Here is a 22,227-nt window from a genome sequence, read left to right on the forward strand (position 1 = left end):
GTATGTTGCTTCATGGGAGGGGTCACTGTGGCTCTCTATACAGAGAGTGACAGCTTCATTTCCTTTCCTCTTGCCAGAGAGAAGCAGGCAGAATGAGCACAAGGGTTTGCATGGATTGCAGGCTTCCCTGTGGTGCTGGGTGCTATTGACTAAACAAACATTGCTTGGAATGTATCTCATCTGAAGTCAGCTATTTTCATCAGCCAAAAGGGATTTTGCTTTCTCAATGTGTGTCTGATGCTTGAATACAGGCAACATGTCATACAGCTCTGAAGAAGAGTCATACGGACTCGAAACGTTAACTCTGTCTTTCTCTCCACAGATGCTGTTTGACTTGCTGGGTTTTTCCAGCATTTTCTGTTTTTATGTCATACAGCTGAATGCCTGGTATCCTGGCAGCAGGCACCACTCCTTCATTCTGCAGCAGTCCTCTGTGCCACCTACATTTGACCCAACATGGCAAGTCTAAGGCTGGTTACTGGGAGACAGGGGTTACCACTTGACTCATGACTCCAATATGGAACTCATGCTTACATGTGAGTGCACCTACAGTGAGAACCACGCTACCACAAGTGGTATTATAGAGTATGCCATTGCCCTTCTCAAGCTTTCACAAACCTGGTCTGCTCTGGAGGAGCCTGTAGTACTCAGCATAGCACGTAACAAGATTTCTGGTACTATGCTACGTGCTTTGCAACCTTATGAGGGAACAGCCTTTGCAAACCCCTATCAGGCAAAAAGCTGAGGAGCTGGAGCAAAAGAGGAGGAGAAGAATGTGAAACAAGAAGTGGAAGAACAGGAAGGGGAAGGGACGCTACAATGTAGACAGCCCCTGTCTATCTGAGCTCTACATGATCAAATAATTCATGAACATGCCAATAGCCTCAATCGCAGCTCCCCATTCATCAACAATCCCACACTTCTTACTTTTCCTCTATCGCTGACCATCAGATTGTCCTCTTTCAGAGCACACAAAAAAAACCCAGAAAATGCTCTGATGTGATTTGCTTAACAAATGGCTACGTCACGCAGGGCAGGCTTTAATTAGCCTGCCCACTTAAAATGGCAGCGCGCCCCCAACTGGGGGCGCCGATCGGAGGCCTGCCCACCGATGCCCGCTCCCGCTCTTTGCCCCCGACGGGGGAAAAATGTTGGCCATAGTCAGGCTAAGTGATTTAGCAAGACATGGCAGGGAGAATATAATGTGGGGAATTGTAATGTTATCCATTTTGGAATACATAATAGAAAAGCAGAATTTTTTTAAAATAATGGGAGACTGGGAAATGTTGATATTCAAAGGGGCTCTGGCATCCTTGTACAAGAATCATACAAAGTTAACATGCAGGTACAGCAAGGAATTAAGAAAACAAATGTTAGCCTTTATTTCAAAGGGATGAAAGTATAAGAGTGAATAAGTCTTACTGCAAGTGTATAGGGGCTTGTCAAGACCGCAGCTGGAATACTGTGTACAGGTTTGATCTTCTTACCCAAGGAAAGATATACTAGTCTGGTTGGGAGTGCAACAAAGGTTCATTAGACTGATTCCTGGGATGAGGGGATTGCTCTATGAGGAAAGATCGAGCAAATTGATGCTATTGATGGAATTTTACACTGGCAGGATTTCATGGTCCTGCTGAAGTCAATGGAATTATAAATGGCTTGCCCCATTTCGTGGCCCCCCCCCACAATGATGCCATAAAATTCCGCCGTATATTCTCAAGAAGTTAGAAAAATGAAAGGTGATCTCATTAAAACGTATAAAGGGCTTAAAGGGCGTTATAGAGTAGAAGCTGAAGGATAATTTTCGTGGCGGTGGAGTCTAGGACCAGAGGCCACAGTCTTAGAATAAATGGTCAGCCATTTGGGACTGAGACAAGGGGGAGAATTTTCACCCCGTTGGGGGGGGTTGGGTGGGAGTGGGCTGCGCGCCGCCATTTTAATGTGGGCAGGCCAATTAAGACACTGAGCATTCCCTGTGCGGGTGGGGGGGGGGGGGGGAGTAGGCTGAGTTGGGGCCTGCGCTCTTTCACGCGCATAAGCGCGAAAGAGCTCAGAAATCTTCCTGAGGCACAGAGCTGCCTCAGGCAAATTAGTTCGAATTTTAAAAATTTTAATAAAGAAAAAAATTTTTTAAAGACATGTCCCCTCATGTGACAGTGTCACATCAGCTGGGACCTGTCAATGAATTTTATTAAAAATTTTTGGTAAACTCCTGCCCGTGGGTGAGGTTTCATGATAAATGCCAAGGCCGCCTGGGCTCTTTGCCTGCCCGCCAACTTTAAGGTTGGACGGGCAGCTCAGTCAATTATTTTAATTGGTTTTTAAATGTCTTATTAGGCCTTTGACAGTTTGGCGGGTGTGCAGCCAGCTCTGGTGCACACCCGCCAAACTGAGGATCTGAATGACGTGCAGTCCCCGCTCGCCGACACTAAGATTCTGGCCAAGGAGAAATTGCTTCACTAACAGAGTTGTGGATCTTTGAAATAATCTATCTTAAAAAGCTGTGGATCTTCAGTCATATATTGAACATATTCAAAATAGAGATAGATAGATTTTTGGATTAGGAGATATGGGGATAGTGCGGTAAGGTGGAATTGAGGTAGATGATCAGCCACGATTGTATTGAATGATGGAGAAGGCTCAAAGATCTGAATGATTTACTGCTGCTCCTGTGTTTTATGTTCTTGATGCTGAGGATAGTAGGATTAGAGGAAGTTACAGAGATAGGGAGGGGTGAGGCCATGAAGCATGGAGCTGGTAGACCAGCAAACACAGAAATGAGATAATTATGCAGTTCTCAAAATAAAATAAATGTTCTCTCTGAAACTTTATGAAGTTACAAGTGTAGAAGTTCGTTGGCATTCTGCTTTGTGGAGTGTGTGATGAAAGTATAATAATTTTCATAATATTTTTCTGGTTTATTGTGAAATAGGTTTATGGTGTGATTATAGTTCGCTCTGTGTAATTTTATTACATGTGGAGTCAAGTAGACTGCAAGCTTGAAATCATCAAAACAAGCTAGGTATAGAAGTGTACTTGACGTGCTAATGAGTAAACATGGATGCTGGCTTAGCATTTAAGGTGTGAAGGGAATTTGCATTTTTAGATAAATGAAGGGAGTGTTTGGATTTCAAAGAAATCTTAGTCTGTTTACAACTAGCCAGATAAGCAAGGCTAAGGAGGTGTTTATTTTTCCCAAAGGTTACTGGCAATGTTGGCACCATGAAAGTTTTTATATTATGAGGAAGATACAGTTTCAAAGACATATGGAACAATAGCATTTACATATTAAAAAGAGAGAAACATGTATAAAGGAGAATGAAAGGCTATGTAAGGAAGGCCATGTAAGATCTAACAGGAGTGTGTGAAACAGCCTTCAAGAAGCCTCCAGCCATTTGTGCATAAGTCTGCTATGTAAAGTAACAGGAGTTGGAGACACCCATTTGGAATTCCATTGTCAAGTGTTAACTTGCTGAGTTTGGTTTTAAATCTAAAATCTATTTTGGACTATTGCTTTAAAGGGGGTGTATAACTGGGAGTCAGGTCAGTTAGGAATTTTAGGATTTGTTATAGTAATAATTAATTGTAGTCTTATGTATGTGCTTCAAATCTTTTATTTTGTTAATAAGTATTTTAATTTAATTTTTAAAAAATCTCTAAAGGTCTTGGTGGACTCATTACTTCTGAATTCAGTACACGCATCTTCCTCGTAATAAATACAAATTGTAAAACTGTTGTGATAACGTCACCAAGTTTCCCTTGTGGATTTGATCTGCCTGGCACACATCATAACAGGTGAAGCGGTTGATGAATCCCCAATGCGTGCCATATTGGAAGTCTTCATTTGGTCCTTGGGATTCATCTAAATCTGTGCAAACTGTTACCACTTGCCATGCCTCCACATGCAGCTGTCCAATATTAGGATGGATGTCCATCCGACATGCTTAGGGCTCAGGACATTGGTCTCCAAAATTGGATCTCATTGCATTTTATTCTCACAAGAACAAATACAACAAGGTTGGATATCTACCTTATTTAGTTTGATGTTAACCATCTGTCACAAATTATTTTTTGAAGCACTGTGAGGCAATGTGGACATACCAAGCAATATGAGTCAGCGTTAAAAATTACATTTACGTAGAAGATTCATGAATGAGCACCCAATGCAATCCATTCATGGATTTTAGAATAACCAAGTAAAGGTCTTCGTACGAGTTCTGTACTAGCCCAGTCCCTTTCTTTACAATTATACAATTTACTGCTTTCTAATACCCTACCAACCCACTGCTGAGCCCAAGCTCCCCTCCTCCCCCATTGATAAGGTTTGAGATCTGGAATATACTGAAAACTTGTGCCAATATAGTGCAATGCTGATTTTCAGATCAAAAGATTCAGGAGATGCAAGGCATAAATGACTTGCAATGGTTGTTTGCTATGCCTAGTTTCCTCGACGTGTGAGCTGACTCAAAGAAACTTCCAGTGAAACCCTTGGCTGCTTATTCACATAGCTCCATTCTCTCATGCAAAAGACTAAAGACTGTGAGTTTCTCTGAGTTTTGCCAGTTCTAATGCGCATATGTTTACATCCAACATTTTAGGCACAGCAGAACCCAAAGCTATATTTATGTTGTTTTAATGTGATTTTTTTAAAAAGCAATTTTTAAAATCATTTCTCCTCACTGAAAGCCTACATTGTATATTCTGGATCTTTGAGTGCATTTTAAAAGAATCAGCCAGAGTTACACCAAGCACTGAAAAGTTTCCACGATTGCATTTTCTTAAACATGCCATACCTATTGTGCATGGAGGAAAATTCAATGGTTTCAAACTTGAATTTTCATACATAATGAGAAACTAAAAGAAGAACTAAATGTGGCCCCCAAATGTTAATATTGGTTTCTAATTTATTTTATATACCAGCATAAGCTGACGAAATTCTCAGGAAATTTTGGCGAAAGTGTTCAATAGCATGAAGGATGTAGATTTTAGCATTTTTTTTCGATTATGCCTTTTGACAAAATTCCTGTCAGCTTTCTTAAGAGTTTGTAGCATCTGAGTCAGAAGGCTGTGGGGTGAAGCTCCTCTCCGGGATTTTAATCCAGTATAGTACCACACCATGAGAGTTGCTGATAAACTAAGGTCTCAGCTGATTCAGGTGAATGCAAAAGTTCCTGTCTTAAAACAGCAGGAAATTCTCCCAGGGTTCAGGTTAGCCTTCCTCCCTCAGGCAATCCAACAGAGAAAAAAAATGGACGAACTGATCATTCATCATGTTGCTGGCGCTGAGTGACAGCTAAATTTACCTACAAAACAACAATAATTCATTTTCTAAATACTTTGGTTCTTTTGGAAAAATGTGTTATGGTGTTAGATAAGCATCAGTTTGTACTCTGAATCAAATGAATGGGGACCTCATAACAGAATTACAGATCCATCTAATTAGCTTCAACCCCCCAATGATCCACATTCGTAAACCAGCAGAATTCATCATTAGATTGATAATTCACGAGCCTTAAAACAAATTTGGACAGTGAAAATTGTTGGACTCTGTTACCCGCTAACTTTGGGGAGAACCAGTATTCAGCACACAGTCACCTTCTTAACTTGTGCTATGTAAGGAGAGTCACCTTTAACATCAGGAGACCTTGTGGGGCAGTTGAATCTTGTGCTATCTCTGGAGGCGAGCTTAGAAGCGGGAAAGGCATTAAATTAGGCAGGGTGGTGGCATACCGGAAGCTCGCCACCTTCCTGCCTCCGCCAGAATGAAGTTCTGGGTGGGGAGGTCCATGGTCGACTTCCTGCCCCGCTGCCTACTAAGACCCTTAAGTGGCCAATTAATGACCACGTAAGGACTTTATCCTACTTCCACTGGTATTAACCCAGCTGCAAGAGGGCCTGTCAAAATGTGGTGTGCATGACAGCTAAAAACGTGTGGCCAGCTTGTCACTTCTGGGGCAGGGGGGTGGGGTGGGGTTCATTGGTCAAAGGCACTCAGTTTTCGATAGAGGGACTTGAAATTGGGAAGGAGGGGGGGCAGATAAGAGCAACCCCCTGGCCTTGCTGCTGACCCCCCTACACCCCTCTCCAGCGAACACCAATCCATGAACGCTCTGCCACCGCCCCGCTCCCCCCCTCCCCTCTCCCCACCTCCACCTTAACTGTGTCCTGGGTCGCTCTGTGATATTGGGACTCAGGTAGGTGTTTTTCCTGCAGCAGCCACTGCCTGCCCTGTGGCGCTGCTGAACACAGGAGTTGCTGGCTTCTGATAGGCCAGCAGCTCTCAGTAGGCAAGACCTCCACCACGGGGGTTTTGATTCCAGGGGAAGGTCCACCGCTGACCTCACCACTGCCTGACTGTGACGAGGTTCAGCAGGCTTTCCTAAAAAGAGGCAGTACGGATCTCTCGCTGACTCTCCAGCCAGCAGGCGAGCCCTTTGATGCCTCAACAAGATTCCACCCTTGGTATCACAGCACCAGTTACAAGCTAGACATTTCTCAACTATTCAGGGTGTGGGAACATTTGCATTGAACAAGATCAGTGAAGATTCGAGTTTCTGTTAGAATCAAATCAAATTATTTCACCCAACTTAGTCATTACCTTGAGGAGAAGGAAAGCTGAAGGAATAGATTGGAGTAAAGGAAGCCCAAGAATGCTGGCGAACTTGGTCACCAGTCAGAGACGAAATCAGAGATTAGGAAAAGAAAAGATAAAAAGAAAAAAGACAGCATTACTTAAAGATGAAAGAATGAAAACAGTTTCTTCATACCTGCCCAGAAGGAAATGCTTTTTTTGCACCTCAATCCATTCGACTCTTATCATTACAGAATTTGAAATGAGACAGCATGAAGGAAAGAGGCAAATCAAGAAATGATAATCAATACATGGGAGCTTTTCCTTGTGGTTGAACAGGTTGAACCAATTTTCCATACATTTACAGTATACAATGCCTTAAGTTTTTAATAATCATATACATATTGTCCTTGGAACAAAACCTTGCATGCAACTGACTGCGGAAAAGCCACATGTGGGAAATAATCTCAGGCAAGTGACAACAAACAATGGCATGGATTTGGCAAACTTGCTGTTTTCAGAGTGACACCAGTTTGACGGGGGCAGGGGAAACACCATTTCATAATTAAGAACAGCGGAGGGAGAGGAGGAGCTGGTTTCAAAGTGCTCCTGGTAGTGAGATATGATCTACAAACTGTTGTAAAGGCAACTAACCAAAAGGATGGGGCAGAGAAGATGTGGCGATGGCTTATCACCACCTGTCTCTGGTGAGCAATATGCGTAGTTCAGAGGAAAAGCTTACAGTTGGAACCTCTTTTTAGGAATAGCAACCTTTTTTCTTAAAATGACAATCAGTACATGATGGTGTCTATCACATTGTGGTGTTCCCTGGTTTCCCCAAAGGAATTATGTAAAGACATTTGAGACATCAAGGCGCTTTTATTAAGTTAGTACCCAATTAGCCAGCGAGGTAGCCATGAAAATGGAACAAGAACATAGTTTTTCCATGTCATCAGAGTCCAAGTGCCTACCTTTGGGATGGGTCCACGGTTTAATTGGGAGTTGGGCTATCTAAATTGACCACCGACAAAACTACAGTAAATAGGGAGGTGGACTATTTCCTTTTTCTGAAAGAAACTAAGCAAATAACTACAATATCACAAATACTGACTTCAGTTTTGAGCTATATATATATATATATATATATATATAACATATATTAGCTAAATGATGCTCCTTCCAACTTTGAGTAGAATACACTGTCAGTTCTGTACACCTCCCCTGCTGCAGATATTACCTCCTTCATGTAGCCTGTCACTGCAGTCAATATTTGCACTCAATGACAACACAGAAAAATCACATGCAACACTTTGCTTTTGAAATTCATTTAGAAGTCAAAGCATGCTTAGTGTGCTTTACTTGGTTTGGTTACTAAAATTCACAGGTTTCTAGAGCTCTACTCTAAGCTAATCACCAAGACAATAGTCACAAAGGATGTCACTCACAGCATTACCCACATCTAGGCTTAAAAGAAAATACAGTATTTCTACAACCACAGCGCATGTCAACCAATAACTTACCAGTTGTTTTCAGCATCTTTGCTTTTCCTGTATACTTGCAGAAGTGGGAGAGAGGTTATAGATGGAGATGTCACAGACAGAGAAAGATAGAAAAAAGTCAGAGAAAATAGTAAAGTTGTGCACATTCAAAATATTACAACATATCCTCAATTGTACAATCACCTGAAGTGTTACAACCTCAACAATGATGGTCATTGTCATATGAGCTTCTCGGTTATCTTTTTATGAAGAAGATGGCAGAAAGTTCATCCCATTTATTTGGAATAGCAAAACCACACACATTTGACTGGGTTAATATCAACCATAGTTTAAATTGTGCTGATAAAATATCTCAGTTATGATTAAGTTTGAGGAGGTTGGCAACCATTTTTTTCCTTCTGTAATCTCTACCTCTTTGCTTATTTCCCCCTATTTATATTTGCCCATGGCCATTTTCTTCAATCCATCTCCACACTTTGTCTGTCTTCCCTTGCTTTATCTATTCCTTTCACCATACACCGACCCACCTCACCATGCCTACTGTCTATTTCATTCTACTCCAACAATGCTTTGTCCATTTTCTTCCATTCCCATTTTTTCACTCCCTTTTCTTCTCCATTGTCTATTGTCTACTAACCCAAACAAAGCAGTCTGATTTCACCTTAACTTTACTTCCCATTGCTCTGGAGTCAATGCAACCTTCCTCAGTTGGATGCTTGATTAAAAATAAGATGCAAGATTCCACATATTTATCAGAAGCTGAGACACCACCAGCCCCAATACACAAAGGCTGTCCACTGAGATAAAGGGCAGAATTTTACGTTCAGCTTGCGGGCACGCGCCCAACACGCCTGAGCGTAATATGACGCGTGATGATGTCGGGTGTGCATTGCGTGATATTTCGTTCAGCGGGCACATGCCGGTGTCGGCTGCATGCCCGCCGATAATTGAAAGGCCTATTAAGGCCATTAACAAGCTAATTAAAATCAAATTTACACTGCCCGTCCAATCTAACGGTTGGCAGTCAGGTGAAAAGGCCAAGCGGCCTTTACATTTTTTCGGAAACCGCATCCATGAGTGGGATGAGGTTTCCTAAAGCAAATAAACATTAACTAAAAACTTTATTTGTGAATTAAATACATGTCCCAGCTCATGTGACAGGGTTACATGAGGGGACATGTTTTTTAAATTTTCACTGTCTTCATTAATTTTTTTAAAAAGCGCTTCATTCTCCCAGAGGCAGCTCCGTGCCTCAGGGAGATTGAAGTGTTCTTTCGCACACATGCGTGAACTGCGCGCCAGGCCCGCTCTCCCTCCTTCCCTCGCCTGCACAAGCAGCGTTCAGCGCTGCCGCTCGCGATCCATGCAGGGCCAACCTTAATTAGCCTGCCCGTGTGAAATCGTGGAGTGGAGCCGATCGCGGACGGCGGTCGGCTTCCTGGCCACCCCCACCCGCTCCTGCTGAGCCCGCCCAACAAGGGGAAATTCTGGCCAAAGTCTCTCAAACTCCATGTTTAGATGAACTTCCACAGCAAAGCTTGTAAAGTACATAGTTGAATTGTATGCATACTCCAAATAAGGCCACTTAGGGTTTTGCTTTGTGATCCTTACTAATACAGCAGAAAGATTAGCTACATGCAAGCATACAACCCAACTGATGGCATTCCAGATTCGTTACACAGGGAAGTCCATTCAAATTTTACATTTTAATGAAAATGCACTTAGTAAGGGTTACTTTCAAAATCTTTTCCATAACCATTCATTATCGGTAATGATCTATCCACCTGCATTAGCATTCTTAGCCACTTTAGTAATGGTTCAACATGGTATTTTCCTCATCCAGTTCTGGTTCACACGTGTTTTAGAAATTTTGTTCCAACATCAATTGGAAGCGAACTGGGATGAGAAATTTGATCTGTAGGCCTCTCATATCAAGCACCCTATCCAGGTAGGCAGAGCCAGGCTTCTCTCCTTAATATCTAAAAATCTGGATGCGTGTGCTTATGGTTTCAAAGTATGAAGTAGTTTGCCTTTTTTCATTGTAGAAAATAAACCTGAAAAATGGCATGACCTGAATCTATGAAATGTTGACAGCCATGGATAATGTAGATATAAATCAGGTCACACGTCTTACAATGCGATTGCAAGACTATGGCAAATAAATACAGCATTAACTAGGGTCAAGGAGATAAGAGCTGGGGCATGTGGGGACTGTTCTTGCAAAGGCCTCCTTTGGATTACCTGATAAAATATCCCACTATCATAAAATATATTACCTAGAAATAAGTGCCATGGAGTGAAATCAGCATCAGCATGCTTAATGTATTAAAATGTTCACTATTTAACCAGGGATCAGAAGGGTTTATTTAAAATAAAGAGGTTTCATGGAATGCATCTCATGTTTGTATGCCAGTATACATAACAACTTCTAGGATCATTAATATATATATATATACAAGTTTCCATAAAATATACAAAAAGGAGTCACTTCCATTATGTGCAGCTGACCTAGATAATAAAAATAACTTCCTTGACTTCAAAATATTTGTTCCCTGGACTGGATAACATGGAATGAAATGCTGCCCTGTTCCTCTGCTGTCCTTTCATTCTCAGAAAATGGAACCCGGTAACCTCCATTTGCCTCATTTCAGGGACATACACGTTGCTGACCCCAAATCCAGAGCTCACAGAAAGGTCCACGTGATTGGGCTGATCAGAAGTATTTCACATTTTCCATTTCCTTCCACATTTCGTTTTGCTTCCACCACGACCTCAAAGGGCAGAAAAATCCAATAGCACCTTTCATCATTCCATGAAGCATCATACTGGAGGAAAGTTTCCTCTGTGCACCAACTGGTAAATGCATTCTTTATAAACAGGGCTATGATTTCATTACACGCAGGACAGAGATGAAATCTCACCCTTTGATGTTTAAGGAATTCACGTCATGATGTTCTTAAGGCATTACTTTAAGTTGAGGTCACTGTGTGATCATTTATATGAAGGTAAATTTTCAACTTCCCTCTCATTCATAGAGCTGGCACTGAGGATCCATTGTAGAAACTGGAAAATTTTCATTTCCATGGTAATGAAAATCATTCGACATCAATACCAGGCAGCCCATCCACAGTGCCTGTTTTACACCCAGCTGGCAGGCTGACAATTTACCCCATTCTCTCAGACTTGCTGAATACAGTGGACAACCCAAATGTAATTACCCTGCATATATTCCCCCGCTACTCCATCTATTGCTCCAAAATTTCATTTTATGACTATCAAGTTTAATTACAAATAATTTAATAAGTTTTATTTACAAGATGCCATAAGTTTATTTTGTTTATATTGTTATCAAATGCCTTTGTACATTTTATAATTTAGGTCATAATACAGATGTTCGACGTATATTGTATTAAATTGTCAAATGCTGCACTGTTCTTTATAATTAAAAAGCAGGTTACTTTAAAATGAACAAGTTATACATCATGATTGTAATATTTTCAGGGTATTTTGGAATTGTTTTCAAAGGCTGGTTCTGCACCTTCTTTTAACCTGTAATAGTACAGAAATCAGAGTGCAATTTTATAGGATAATCATTAGGCCAACAAACTTACAGTGACAGCTCAAAAGCTAGGCAGAAATCCCAGCTTTTGAAACACTTTTGAGACTCGTCACTGTATTTTAATAACTTGGTTGTTAGATTGCATGGATTGTTTATTCTCATCTTTATCTTACAATATCTGTGAAAACCAAAGTTACTGCAACTGTTCAAATTTTCATGGACATTGTATTGGATTCAGGATAGTCCGAGCATATCTGCACTGAGAGACACAAATCAAAGAGTTGCTTGAAAATACAGCGCAAGATTGAGGGTTTAAAAAAGAACAACTGGCAAAGTTTGTTCTGAATCACCTGTCCACACAGTAACATTGGGAACTGGAGTGGGTCATCTGGTCCCTTGAGCCTGCATGCCACTCAATTAAACAATTACCTCAACTTTATTTTCCCCTCTTAGCTCCATATCCCTGGATACTTTTATTTAGCAAAAATTTCTCGAGCTCAGTCTTGAAAGCTCTAATTGCCGAAGCTTCTTGGGGTGAGAGAGTTCCAAATTTCCATTCTCTTTTTCTGCAAGCTTGATAACAGGCAGCAAGCTGTCTACCTGAGAAATCTTTTGTTGGACCAGCTAACTGGGCAAGAGTGGTCAAATCTCATTCATATCTCTCTCTTACCTGATGAATCACATCCATCAATATTTGAGTTTTCAGATTTCCTGTCATCCTTGTCAGCGACATGGTCGTAAGTGATGTTAGGCACGTTCAGTGACTTCTCAGAGTTCAATCCATTGTCTTTATCAACTTTGAGCTTCTTTTTTTTACCCTGAAAGTGCAAGCAGTCAACAATTTCTTTACAACTTTAACATCAGGCTTGCAAGACAGGTATCAATGTTTGCTCGACACACGGTCAGTAAACACCCGGGGACAAGGCTCACACAACTTTGTGCACGTGGAAGCGTGAGACTCTTATGAGGTAAAAATGGAGATCAGATTTGTCCAAGTTAAAGCTGGCTCCCACTGATGTATTAGAAAATTATGAAAAGAGAAAAGGGAAGTGGGAACATAAAAAGAAAAAACATGTGAAAAGGGAGGAGATAATAAAGAAAATAAAGACAATGGGAAGATGGTAATTACCGCTAATTTCTTTGGCTTTGGGTTTGGAGATGGACCATAACTTTTGACAGGTTGTCGCACATACATTTTCCACGTTGCAGATTCATAGTTCTCTGCTGCATAGCATCTCCATGATGTCTGAAAGAAATAAAACCAACAAAGCTGTTTAACCTATCTCTTTGGAAGGGCTTAAATGTTTCTTGTGCATTAGTAACTGAGCAAAAGCACTACTGTACATTTACTTGTGACGAAGACTGATTTTCACGCGCTTAGTTATCTTGACTCAATTTGTTGAAAATAGTTTCAGAATAAACCATTTTGCTATGTGGCTAAAATTCTGTCAGGGGAGAAAAATTTGCAAACTCTGATGATTCACAGGTTTATTCATTTCTCTATCATGGCAAATAGTCCCAAGATGTTCATGGTCATTGAAAAACATCCTCAATCAAAAAATAAATCAAACATGTAACTAAGCTTCCTTGTGATTTTCCAAAACAAAACAAACCATTTAAAAACATGCATTTCTGTTTTAACTCCAACTCATGGATAGTTGTGGATTGGGAAGGACATTCATCCCATTTTAATTCCTCCATTCAGAATGACTCTAAAGTCCCCCTATTGCAGTATCCAATTGGCCCTTAAATGATTTCAGGGCTTTTGCCTCCATTACTGTATTCAAGAATCCATTTCATGTATTGATTCACTCTTTGAGGGAAGAAGAATTTCCTGATATCAATCCTAAATTTACATATTCTGAAATATATGGGCAGAATTTTGTCCTCGTTAGGCGGGCTCTGCGGGGGCGGGCGGGAGTGGTCGGGAAACTGATGGCCGCCTGCGATCAGGGCCGGACCGCGATTTCACACCAGCGGACCACCCAGCGTGAAACACGCGCAGCAGCGCTGCCTGTGCTGGGGGGACGAGGGCAAGAGCGCAAGTTCATGCATACGTGCAGGTGCGTGCTGGAAAAGCCGGAGATGAAGAGTTTTGAAAATTAAAAATAAAGATTTTAAAAATATTTTAAAAACATGTCCCCTCATGTGACTTTGTCACATGAACAGGGACACATTAGAAATTAGGATGAAATTTTTTTTAATGACGGATTGAAGCCTCATCCTGCCTGTGGATGAGGTTTCGCAAAAACTGCAAAAGCCGCTCAGCCTTTTTGCCTGCCCATCAAAACTGTAAGGTTGCATGGGCAGTGAAAAATGTAATTCAATTACATTGTTAATGGCCTTAATAAGCCTTTTAATTGTCGGCGGGCGCGCTGCCGACTCCTGCGCATGATGGTGTTGAAATACCTACTACCAAAGTTCAAAGAGGCCAAGGAACAATGGAACATACAAAATAGGAGCAGAAGTAGGCCATTGGGTCCCTCGAACCTGCTCCACCATTCAATAAGATCATGGCTGATTTGTTTATATTTTGAGTTCCACATTCCCATCTACCTCCGATAACGTTTGATTCCCTCGCCTAACAAGAATCTACCTCTGCCTTAAAAATATTCAATGACCCCGCCTCCACCACCTTTGGAGGCGGAAAGTTCCAAAGTCGCACAACCCGCTGAGAGAAAAGGTTTCTCCTTGTCTCTGTCCTAAAAGGGCGACCCCTAATTTTAAAACAGTGCCTCCTCGTTCTGGATTCACACACAAGAGGAAACGTTTTTTTCACGTCCACCTTGTCAATACCATTCAGGATCTTATATACTTCAATTAAGTCACGCCTTACTCTTCTAAGCTCCAGTGGAAACAAATCCAGTCTGTCCAACCTTTCCTCATAAGACAACCCAGTCATTCCAGGTATTAATCTAGTAAACCTCCTCTGAACTGCCTCCAAATCATTTACATCCTTCCTTAAATAAGGAGACCAAAACTGCAGACAATATTCGAGATGTGGTCTCACCAATGCCCTGTATAACTGAAGCATAACATCCTTACTTTCATCTTCAATTCCTCTCATAATAAAAAACAGCACTCCATTAGCCTTCTTAATTACTGCTGTACCTGCATACTAACTTTTTGCGACTCATGCACTAGAACATCTAGATCCATCTGCACCTTGGAATTCGGCAGCCATTCTCAGTTTAAGTAACACTCGTTTTTTTTTATTCTTCCTGCAAAAGTAAACAGCTTCCCATTTTCCTACATTATACTCCAACTGCCAGATTTTTGCCCACTCACTCAACCACCTATCTATATCCACCTGCAACCTCCTTTTGTCCTCTTCACAACATACTTTCCTACATATCCATAACATGTCCATTCAATGTAGAGCAGTAATCAGCGAATTCAGTATAATACAGGCAAAAGAGTAGAAGAACAACCACTTTGAATGTGTGAATCTGTGCTATACTTTAATAATTTAATTTAAAGTAGTTGCCTAGACTTACCTTACCTTATCCTTTGCTTAACTACTCTGTATATCTCTGTAAGATTACCTCTCAAATGTAAACTTTCAAGGTTCAAAACTCAGATGAGGTAATTAATCTTTTGGCTTTTTTTTTTACAGTGCCACCAACATGTGCTTGTTGTCCCTTGTGCCTCAGTGCTCAGAGCTGGATACACTTCTCAAGTTTTAGTCTGATCTTTGATTTGATTTTTGACTATTTGACTTTACAGTTCAACATTGAAATAGATTTATTGATGTCATGGCTCAGCATTGGATGGGTATGTTCAGCATCAAGTCTGCAATGACTCCTAGGCTTTTTTCAACTTTGTCTTTGGCTATTTCACCTTGATTTCTAGAGTGTGAATGCAGCCCAATTCTCCTTCAATGGGGATCACTTTACATGAGTAATTAACTTCCCATTGCTCAGCCCAGATACAGATTTTGCCCAACTTATCACATGATTTCTGAGCTTTTTCTAGATTCCACTGCCCTTCCTAGCTTAGTATCATATGCAAATTTGACTCATTTGAATTGGGTTTTTAAGCTCGAGGGCGAGATTTTGGCTACTGAGGCGGGTAGCTCACATTGAGAAATATCCCTGAAATACCACAGGAGCTCTCCTAGACTCTCACATAGCTGCGGCAGAAGACCAACAAAATGGCTTACACGGGATGGCTGCTGGATTTTTTTTTGGAGAGGGGCAGGAATCTTTTAGTCTCCCAGCACAGTACTATACCTTTTAAACTTCTCATCCCTTCTTTGATTAACCTCTTACTGTGAAAGATATAAATAATTTCTTGCTCTTATATTTCAAATCTGCAGCTATGCCTTTCCTAGTGGTCATTTCTTTTCCCTCTTTAACAAATTACATGTCCTTGTATTCATCCCATTGAACCCCATCCCTTTATCTTCCTCTTCATTTCCCTTCTGCTCCAGCTGTAGATGAGGTATACATACATGAATCTACTCCGACGACATTCCACAAGACCTTCCAGTTAATCAAGTGTTTAAACATGAGCACGTCTTGAGGAAATTTTTGAACGGTTCCACAAGTACTGAGCCAATATTTCTAATAGCACAAATATTTCTTCTCTTCCCACATTATTGAACTTCACTTCCCTGTACACCAATCCTTCCCTATATTTGTGTGCAGTCTCAGGAAGTGGTGACAGTCTATCATGGGAGCATTTAAAAAAGACATCTGCGATGCATTAAGGAGGTACATCTGGCAAGCTTCATACAACATGAAATTTATGATCTTGCAAAATGACTTGGTTTTATGTACTGTTGTTGATTACAATATACTCGCAAATCGTTTGTGTGCTGCATGATGACAATAAAGTAGCTCTTTAAAAAACAAATTAAATTGACTTGAATTTCCTTCAATATCATGTGGGCTACAATTTTCAACTTAAAGTAGGTTGTTGCAACCCTACCTAAGAAAAAAATTACAATTTCTAAAGTTTCTGGAAAGATCTACTGATTGGGAAAAAAAAAATCCCAAAGGTAAACATTCAAACAATAACATTAATTTAAGAGGCCAAGTTCAAAGCCAATATAGATTTTGACTGTAAATCGCCACTCATGATTGGCTCCCTGAATGTTGCAACATTGGATTCTGTTCAGCTTGCAGCTGACCACGACGTACCTGAATGAGGGATGCAGCTGCTGGAATCTGACGGTTAAAATGCTTTTGTCGTTGTTTCTGTTGAACCTTGAGAGCAAACCCTGAACCCAGAATCCCCTGGAATGGCACAAGAGAAAATCAGGTCAAATCATTTGTGCTGGCTTCCCCAGTAGAATTACATGGGATGTGCAGCACAGAAACAGGTCATTCAATCCAACTGGTCAATGCTGGTATAAATGCAAAATACTGCGGATGCTGGAAATCTGAAACAAAAACAGAAAATGCTGGAAAAACTCAGCAGGCCTAACAGCATCTGTGGAGAGAAAGAGACAGAGTTAACATTTCAAGTCCTTATGACTCTTCAGTCATACGGACTCGAAATATTAACTCTGTTTTTCTCTCTACAGATACTGTTAGGCCTGCTGAGATTTTCCAGCATTTTCTGTTTTTAGCAAATGCTGGTATTTGTGTTCCACTTGAGCCTCCTCCCACCACTCTACATCTGACCCTACCTACATAACCTTCCATTCCTTTCTCTGTCAAGTGCTAATCTAGCTTCCCTTTAAATGCAACTATGTTATTTGCCTCAATGATTCCATAAAGTAGTAAGTTCCACTTCCTGACCAGTCTGGATAAAGAACTTTCTCCTGAATTCCCTGTTCTAGTTTGGTAAATGTGCTTGCAAACATGAAGCTGAGCTGTACAGACCAGGAAAGCCATAGGTTCAAGTGCTGATTTGTCTGATCTCAACTGGATGGTAGAGGTTCTGGAATTGCTTTCAATTGCCCCGGGGTAAGGAAATGATTGGCTGTAGATTTGGCTGGAGCCTGTAGATCTGTGCCTCAAGGAAAGCAGTGGGAAAATTGGAAGATGAAAATAGATATTTTTTTTAAAAAATTATAGCATGCCTAATCAGCCACAGGCACATTGGAAGGTGACCAATGAGAAGCATAGCTAAAGGGAATGTCATCAAAATCCTAAACTTTCCTGGGCCTATGGAACAAGCTGCCCAGCTAATACAGCAAACATTGATATGCTAAATTCTTTGAGCAAGATTTGGATCTGTTTCTGGCAGGGGCAGAGATCACATGGTGGAATACTGTATAACATTGATCAGGGTTAGTGTGATCGACACCGATGATTTGACCACCCAGTGGAATCAAATAGGAACTTTTCAAATATTTTCCTCTAATTTGCCTGGATTTTTATCTGGTTGTTCACATTGCCCAGGAAATTATGTGGCTTTCTGGTGGGTAAATGCATTGTGATGCATGAGACAGGACAAGGGACAGGCTGAATCTATCATTTCCTGTTCATTCTAGTTTGTATGAATAAATAAATCTACAGAGAGCAGTTGGATACCTAGAAATATCTCAAAGCAGCAGTAGGGAGATATAACAGCACCGGTATCAATGGGAAAGCTTTTCCACACGTCTTTTTCTACACTTCACTGCCTCACCTTTACCAGGCCAAGAACATAGAATTATAGAAATTTACAGCACAAAAGGAGCCATTGAGCTCAGCATGTCTGTACTAGCTCTTTGAAAGGCCAGTCATGTTTAGTCCCACATCTTGCTTTTTGTGTATAACCCTGTAAGTTACTCATCCTCAAGTACCTGTCACGTTATTTATGGAATCAGCTTCCACGATTTGTTCAGCTCCCAACAACCATCCCAGTCAAAAAATGTCTCCTCATCTTGCTGCCAGGTCTTTTCCCAATGATTATGAATTCATGACTTCTAGTTATTGACTCACCTGCCAGAAATTTTTTTCCCCCATATTTACTCGGTCAAAAGCTCTCATCATAGTGAAAACCTCTATTGGGTCATCGACTAATCTTCACAGTTCCAAGGAGAACCTTTTCAACCTCTCCTGATACCTGAAATCCCTTCTCCTTGGTAACATCCTAGTAAACTTCATCTGTGCCGTTTCTAAGCCCTTTACATCTTTCCTGAAGTGTGGTGTCTGAATTGTTCATAATACTTCAGCTGAGGCCTAATCAGGGTTCTAGTATGATTTTTTAAACACCTTACTAACTCACCATGCCACCTTAATGGATTTGTCTATATGGAACCGAGGGCTTTCTGTTCATCTGCACTTTTCAAAATCATGCTCTTTGCAGCATACTGTCTTTCTATATTTGTCCTCCCAAAAGCCATCACTTTACGTGTCTTCGCATTGAATACCATCTGTCATGCTTCTGTTCATTTCACCATCCTATGTTATTCTGAAGATGATCATCTTGATTAACTACATGGCAAAGTTTTGTATCATCTGCATACTTTGTAATGGTGCTCCTCACAACCGAACCTAGGTTGCTTATAAAAATCGCAGTGTAATGGACCTAAAACCAAACCTTGGGGAATACCACTGCAAATCACCTCCCAGTCTGAAAAGCATCCGTCCACTACCGCCCTTTATTTCCTGTCACTAAGCCAATTCTGTATCTATGTCGTCACTTTCCCATTAATTTCATTGGCTTCCATTCTATTAATAAGTCACCTATGAGACATTTGTTAAAAGCCTTCCTCAAGTCCACATATACAACATTGACTGTGCTAACTTGATCAAACCACTCTATCATCAAAGAATTCAATCACGTTAGACAGACACGGTTTGCCTTGAGCAAGTCTCTGCATCACCTTCACCACTCATTAATTAACTCCTGCCTTTCCAAATTACAATTTATTTTGTCCCTGAAATTAATTTCCAGTAACTTCCCTATCACCAATGTTAGGCTGACTATCCTGTAGTTTCTTGGTTTATTTCTCTCCCCTTTTCTGAATAGCCATATAACATTAGCATTAGCATAACATTATACACTCCTGTACTACTCCTGTACCAATGAGTATTGAAAGATTGCAATCAGGACTGTAAACATCACTGTCTCACCTTCACCAGGCCAAATGCACCAGGACTCTACAGATCACTGCTTCACTTTCACCATAAGATTATAAGAAATAGGAGCAGGAGTAGGCCATTTGGCCCATTGAGCCTGCCCACCCATTCAACAAGATCATGGCTGGTTTGATTGTGACCTTAACTCTACTCTCCTGCCTGTTCCCCATAATCCTTGACTTCCTTGTTTTTATGTGTTAGGACCATGGTAACCCTTGCTCCCCAGGGCAATATGCTGTCCTGGCAGGTGAGCTCATATCTGCAACTGAAATAGGGCTTCATGTCATCAGACTTTGGCTTGCTTGACCACCCATTTAAGACCTGTTCCCGGACATGAGATATAAGTGGATCTCGGCTTGTCCCCACACGGATTTGTTTGGCCTGGACAGGGGAGGAATCCAAAAAATTTAGCACTAAGGCAAGTTCCTGGGGAATTGGAACCTTCACGTTGTTATCTGGCAGGGGGAGGCAGCTCAGCGCATCAGCATGTGCCACCTGGCTTCCTGAAGCTGAATAAAAGTGTAATCGTAAGCAGCCAATATCAGTGCCCACCTTTTGATGTGAGCAGACGCGATGGGGGTATTGCCTTATCCTCTCCAAATAATCCCAGCAGAGGCTTGTGGTCGGATATAATGTGAAAATGGCGACCGTGGAGGTATTGATGGAATTTCCGAACATCAAACACAACAGACAAGCCCTCCTTCTCAATTTGAGAATATCGTCGCTCTGCAGCACTGAGTGTGCGAGAAGTATAACCAATGGGCTGTTCGGAGCCACCCGCCATCTGATGTGAAAGTACAGCCCCTACTCCATAAAAGGATGCATTGCAAGTTAAAATCAATTATTTCTTTGGGTCATGGCCCAAGTAAACTACCTCCTTGGCTTAGAAAATACATTTTTCTCGTTTCAAGCATACCCCTGCTATGTGAGAAGCGTTTCGTCACCTCCTCCAAATTAGCTAAGTGTTCTTCATCAGTAGTCCAGTGACTAAGACATCACCCAGATAAACAACGACATGGGGCAGTCCCTGAAGCAGATTTTCCATGGTATGCTGGAAAATAGCACATGCCGATGAGACCCCAAAGGGTAGTCGAGTATATTGGCATAATCCTCGATGTGTATTGATGGTCACGAATTCCCTGGAGCCTTCTTCCAACTCTACCCGCTGGTAGGCGTGGCTCAGGTCGAGTTTTGAATGTGCGCTGACCCCTGCCAATTTTGGATATAATTCCTCAACCTTTGGTATCGGGTGTCTATCAAGTTTGGCCACTCTGTTTACAGTTAATTCACAGTCACCGCATAAGCGAACACCTTGGTCTGGCTTCAGTACGGGCACTATGGGTGCTGCCCACTCGGAAAATTGCACCAGTTGTAAGATAACCAACTTTTCTAGCCTGTTTAGCTCGGTCTCAACCTTGTCCCATAGAGCATCAGGGACTGGTCCGGCTCTGATAAATCTGGGGGTTGCATTAGTGTCCATGTGGATTTTGGCTTGCAGCCCACGAATCCTTCCTAGCTCGTCACTGAAAATGGAAGCGTACTTATGTAACAATTCCTGTAAGTTTCTCGTTCTGATTTGAAAAATCTCGGCAATTTAACCTTTTTGAGCCAGTTGACACCAATTAAACTGGGTCCCACCCCAGCTACTAATATAAGGGGTAAATTTACAGACTAATCCCCATACTGCACCAGGACTTGACATATCCCTTTCACTCTTATTTCTTCTCCTGTATATGGTTTTAATTTAGTGCCTGATTCTTTCAAAATTAAAGGATGGACTCCTTTATTCAAGTATCTGAATGTATGTTCTCCTATGACAGACATTGATGCCCCAGTATCGACCTCCATCTTGATGGATTGTTCATTGATTCTAATGACTACCTGGATTGGCTCAGATCTACCCACTTTCATGAATAGGTATCGGATTCTGCTTCCTCTGGTTCTTCAACAAGACAGATTTCATGATTTCTACCTTTGTTTTTAAAATGCTGTCTCAGCCTATCTTTACAATGTTGCATTTTGGGGGCAGAAAAAGTGTTCAATATTTCTGAATTGTCGATCGCCTGCAGGTTGCCTGGATGCATTTCTCTCATTAATGTTGTGGGTTTTCACTGTAGTACTGTTGTTCTTCAATGGTCTGTACATAGTGGGCGTTTTCCACCTTTCTGCGAAGTCCGACGTTTTCACACCTTTTGTTACCGGCCCTTCCTGCCCTACAAGATGGACGGTGCCATTTTGTGTATCTTTTATCGCCTCCAAGTCTCTAACAATGCCCTCCATGGCTGTTGCCAATTCTAATGCCTTACTGAAGTCTAGATTAGTTTCACATAGCAATTGCTTTTAAATAGCATCGTCCCCCATTTCGTCTCTCAACATGTCATTAATTGAAGTTCCGAACTCACAATATTGCGTTAATCCCTTTAAAGCAGAAACATAGCCAATGATTATCTCTCCTGGAAGCTTATTCCTCAAATTGAATTTAAAACGCTGCATCGTGACTGAGGGCTTTGGCTTCGGGTGGTTTTTGACAATATTTACTAACTCGACAAAAGTCTCCATAGCTGGGGTGTTTGGTGA

General features: G+C 41.3%; 1 protein-coding gene across 7 annotated transcripts in view; it reads right to left on the reverse strand.

Annotated features, from left to right (window-relative positions):
- The window catches only part of LOC144684740 (potassium voltage-gated channel subfamily KQT member 1), a 767,141-nt gene that overhangs the window by 484,050 nt on the left and 260,864 nt on the right, over nt 1-22,227 (reverse strand). For 4 of the 7 annotated variants that reach the window (XM_078548911.1, XM_078548912.1, XM_078548918.1 and 1 more), the window contains exons 9-13: nt 16,774-16,869; nt 12,759-12,875; nt 12,300-12,447; nt 8,092-8,118; nt 6,599-6,661 (exon numbers count right to left, since the gene is read on the reverse strand). In XM_078548911.1, coding sequence (XP_078405037.1) covers nt 6,599-6,661; nt 8,092-8,118; nt 12,300-12,447; nt 12,759-12,875; nt 16,774-16,869 — 451 coding nt within the window. The remainder of the gene's footprint in view (nt 1-6,598; nt 6,662-8,091; nt 8,119-12,299; nt 12,448-12,758; nt 12,876-16,773; nt 16,870-22,227) is intronic. The other 3 variants (XM_078548914.1, XM_078548913.1, XM_078548916.1) reach the window with 3 other exon arrangements.

This window comes from Cetorhinus maximus, chromosome 9, assembly GCF_964194155.1.
Source record: "Cetorhinus maximus chromosome 9, sCetMax3.hap1.1, whole genome shotgun sequence".
In the NCBI taxonomy this organism is placed as follows: Eukaryota; Metazoa; Chordata; class Chondrichthyes; order Lamniformes; family Cetorhinidae; genus Cetorhinus; species Cetorhinus maximus.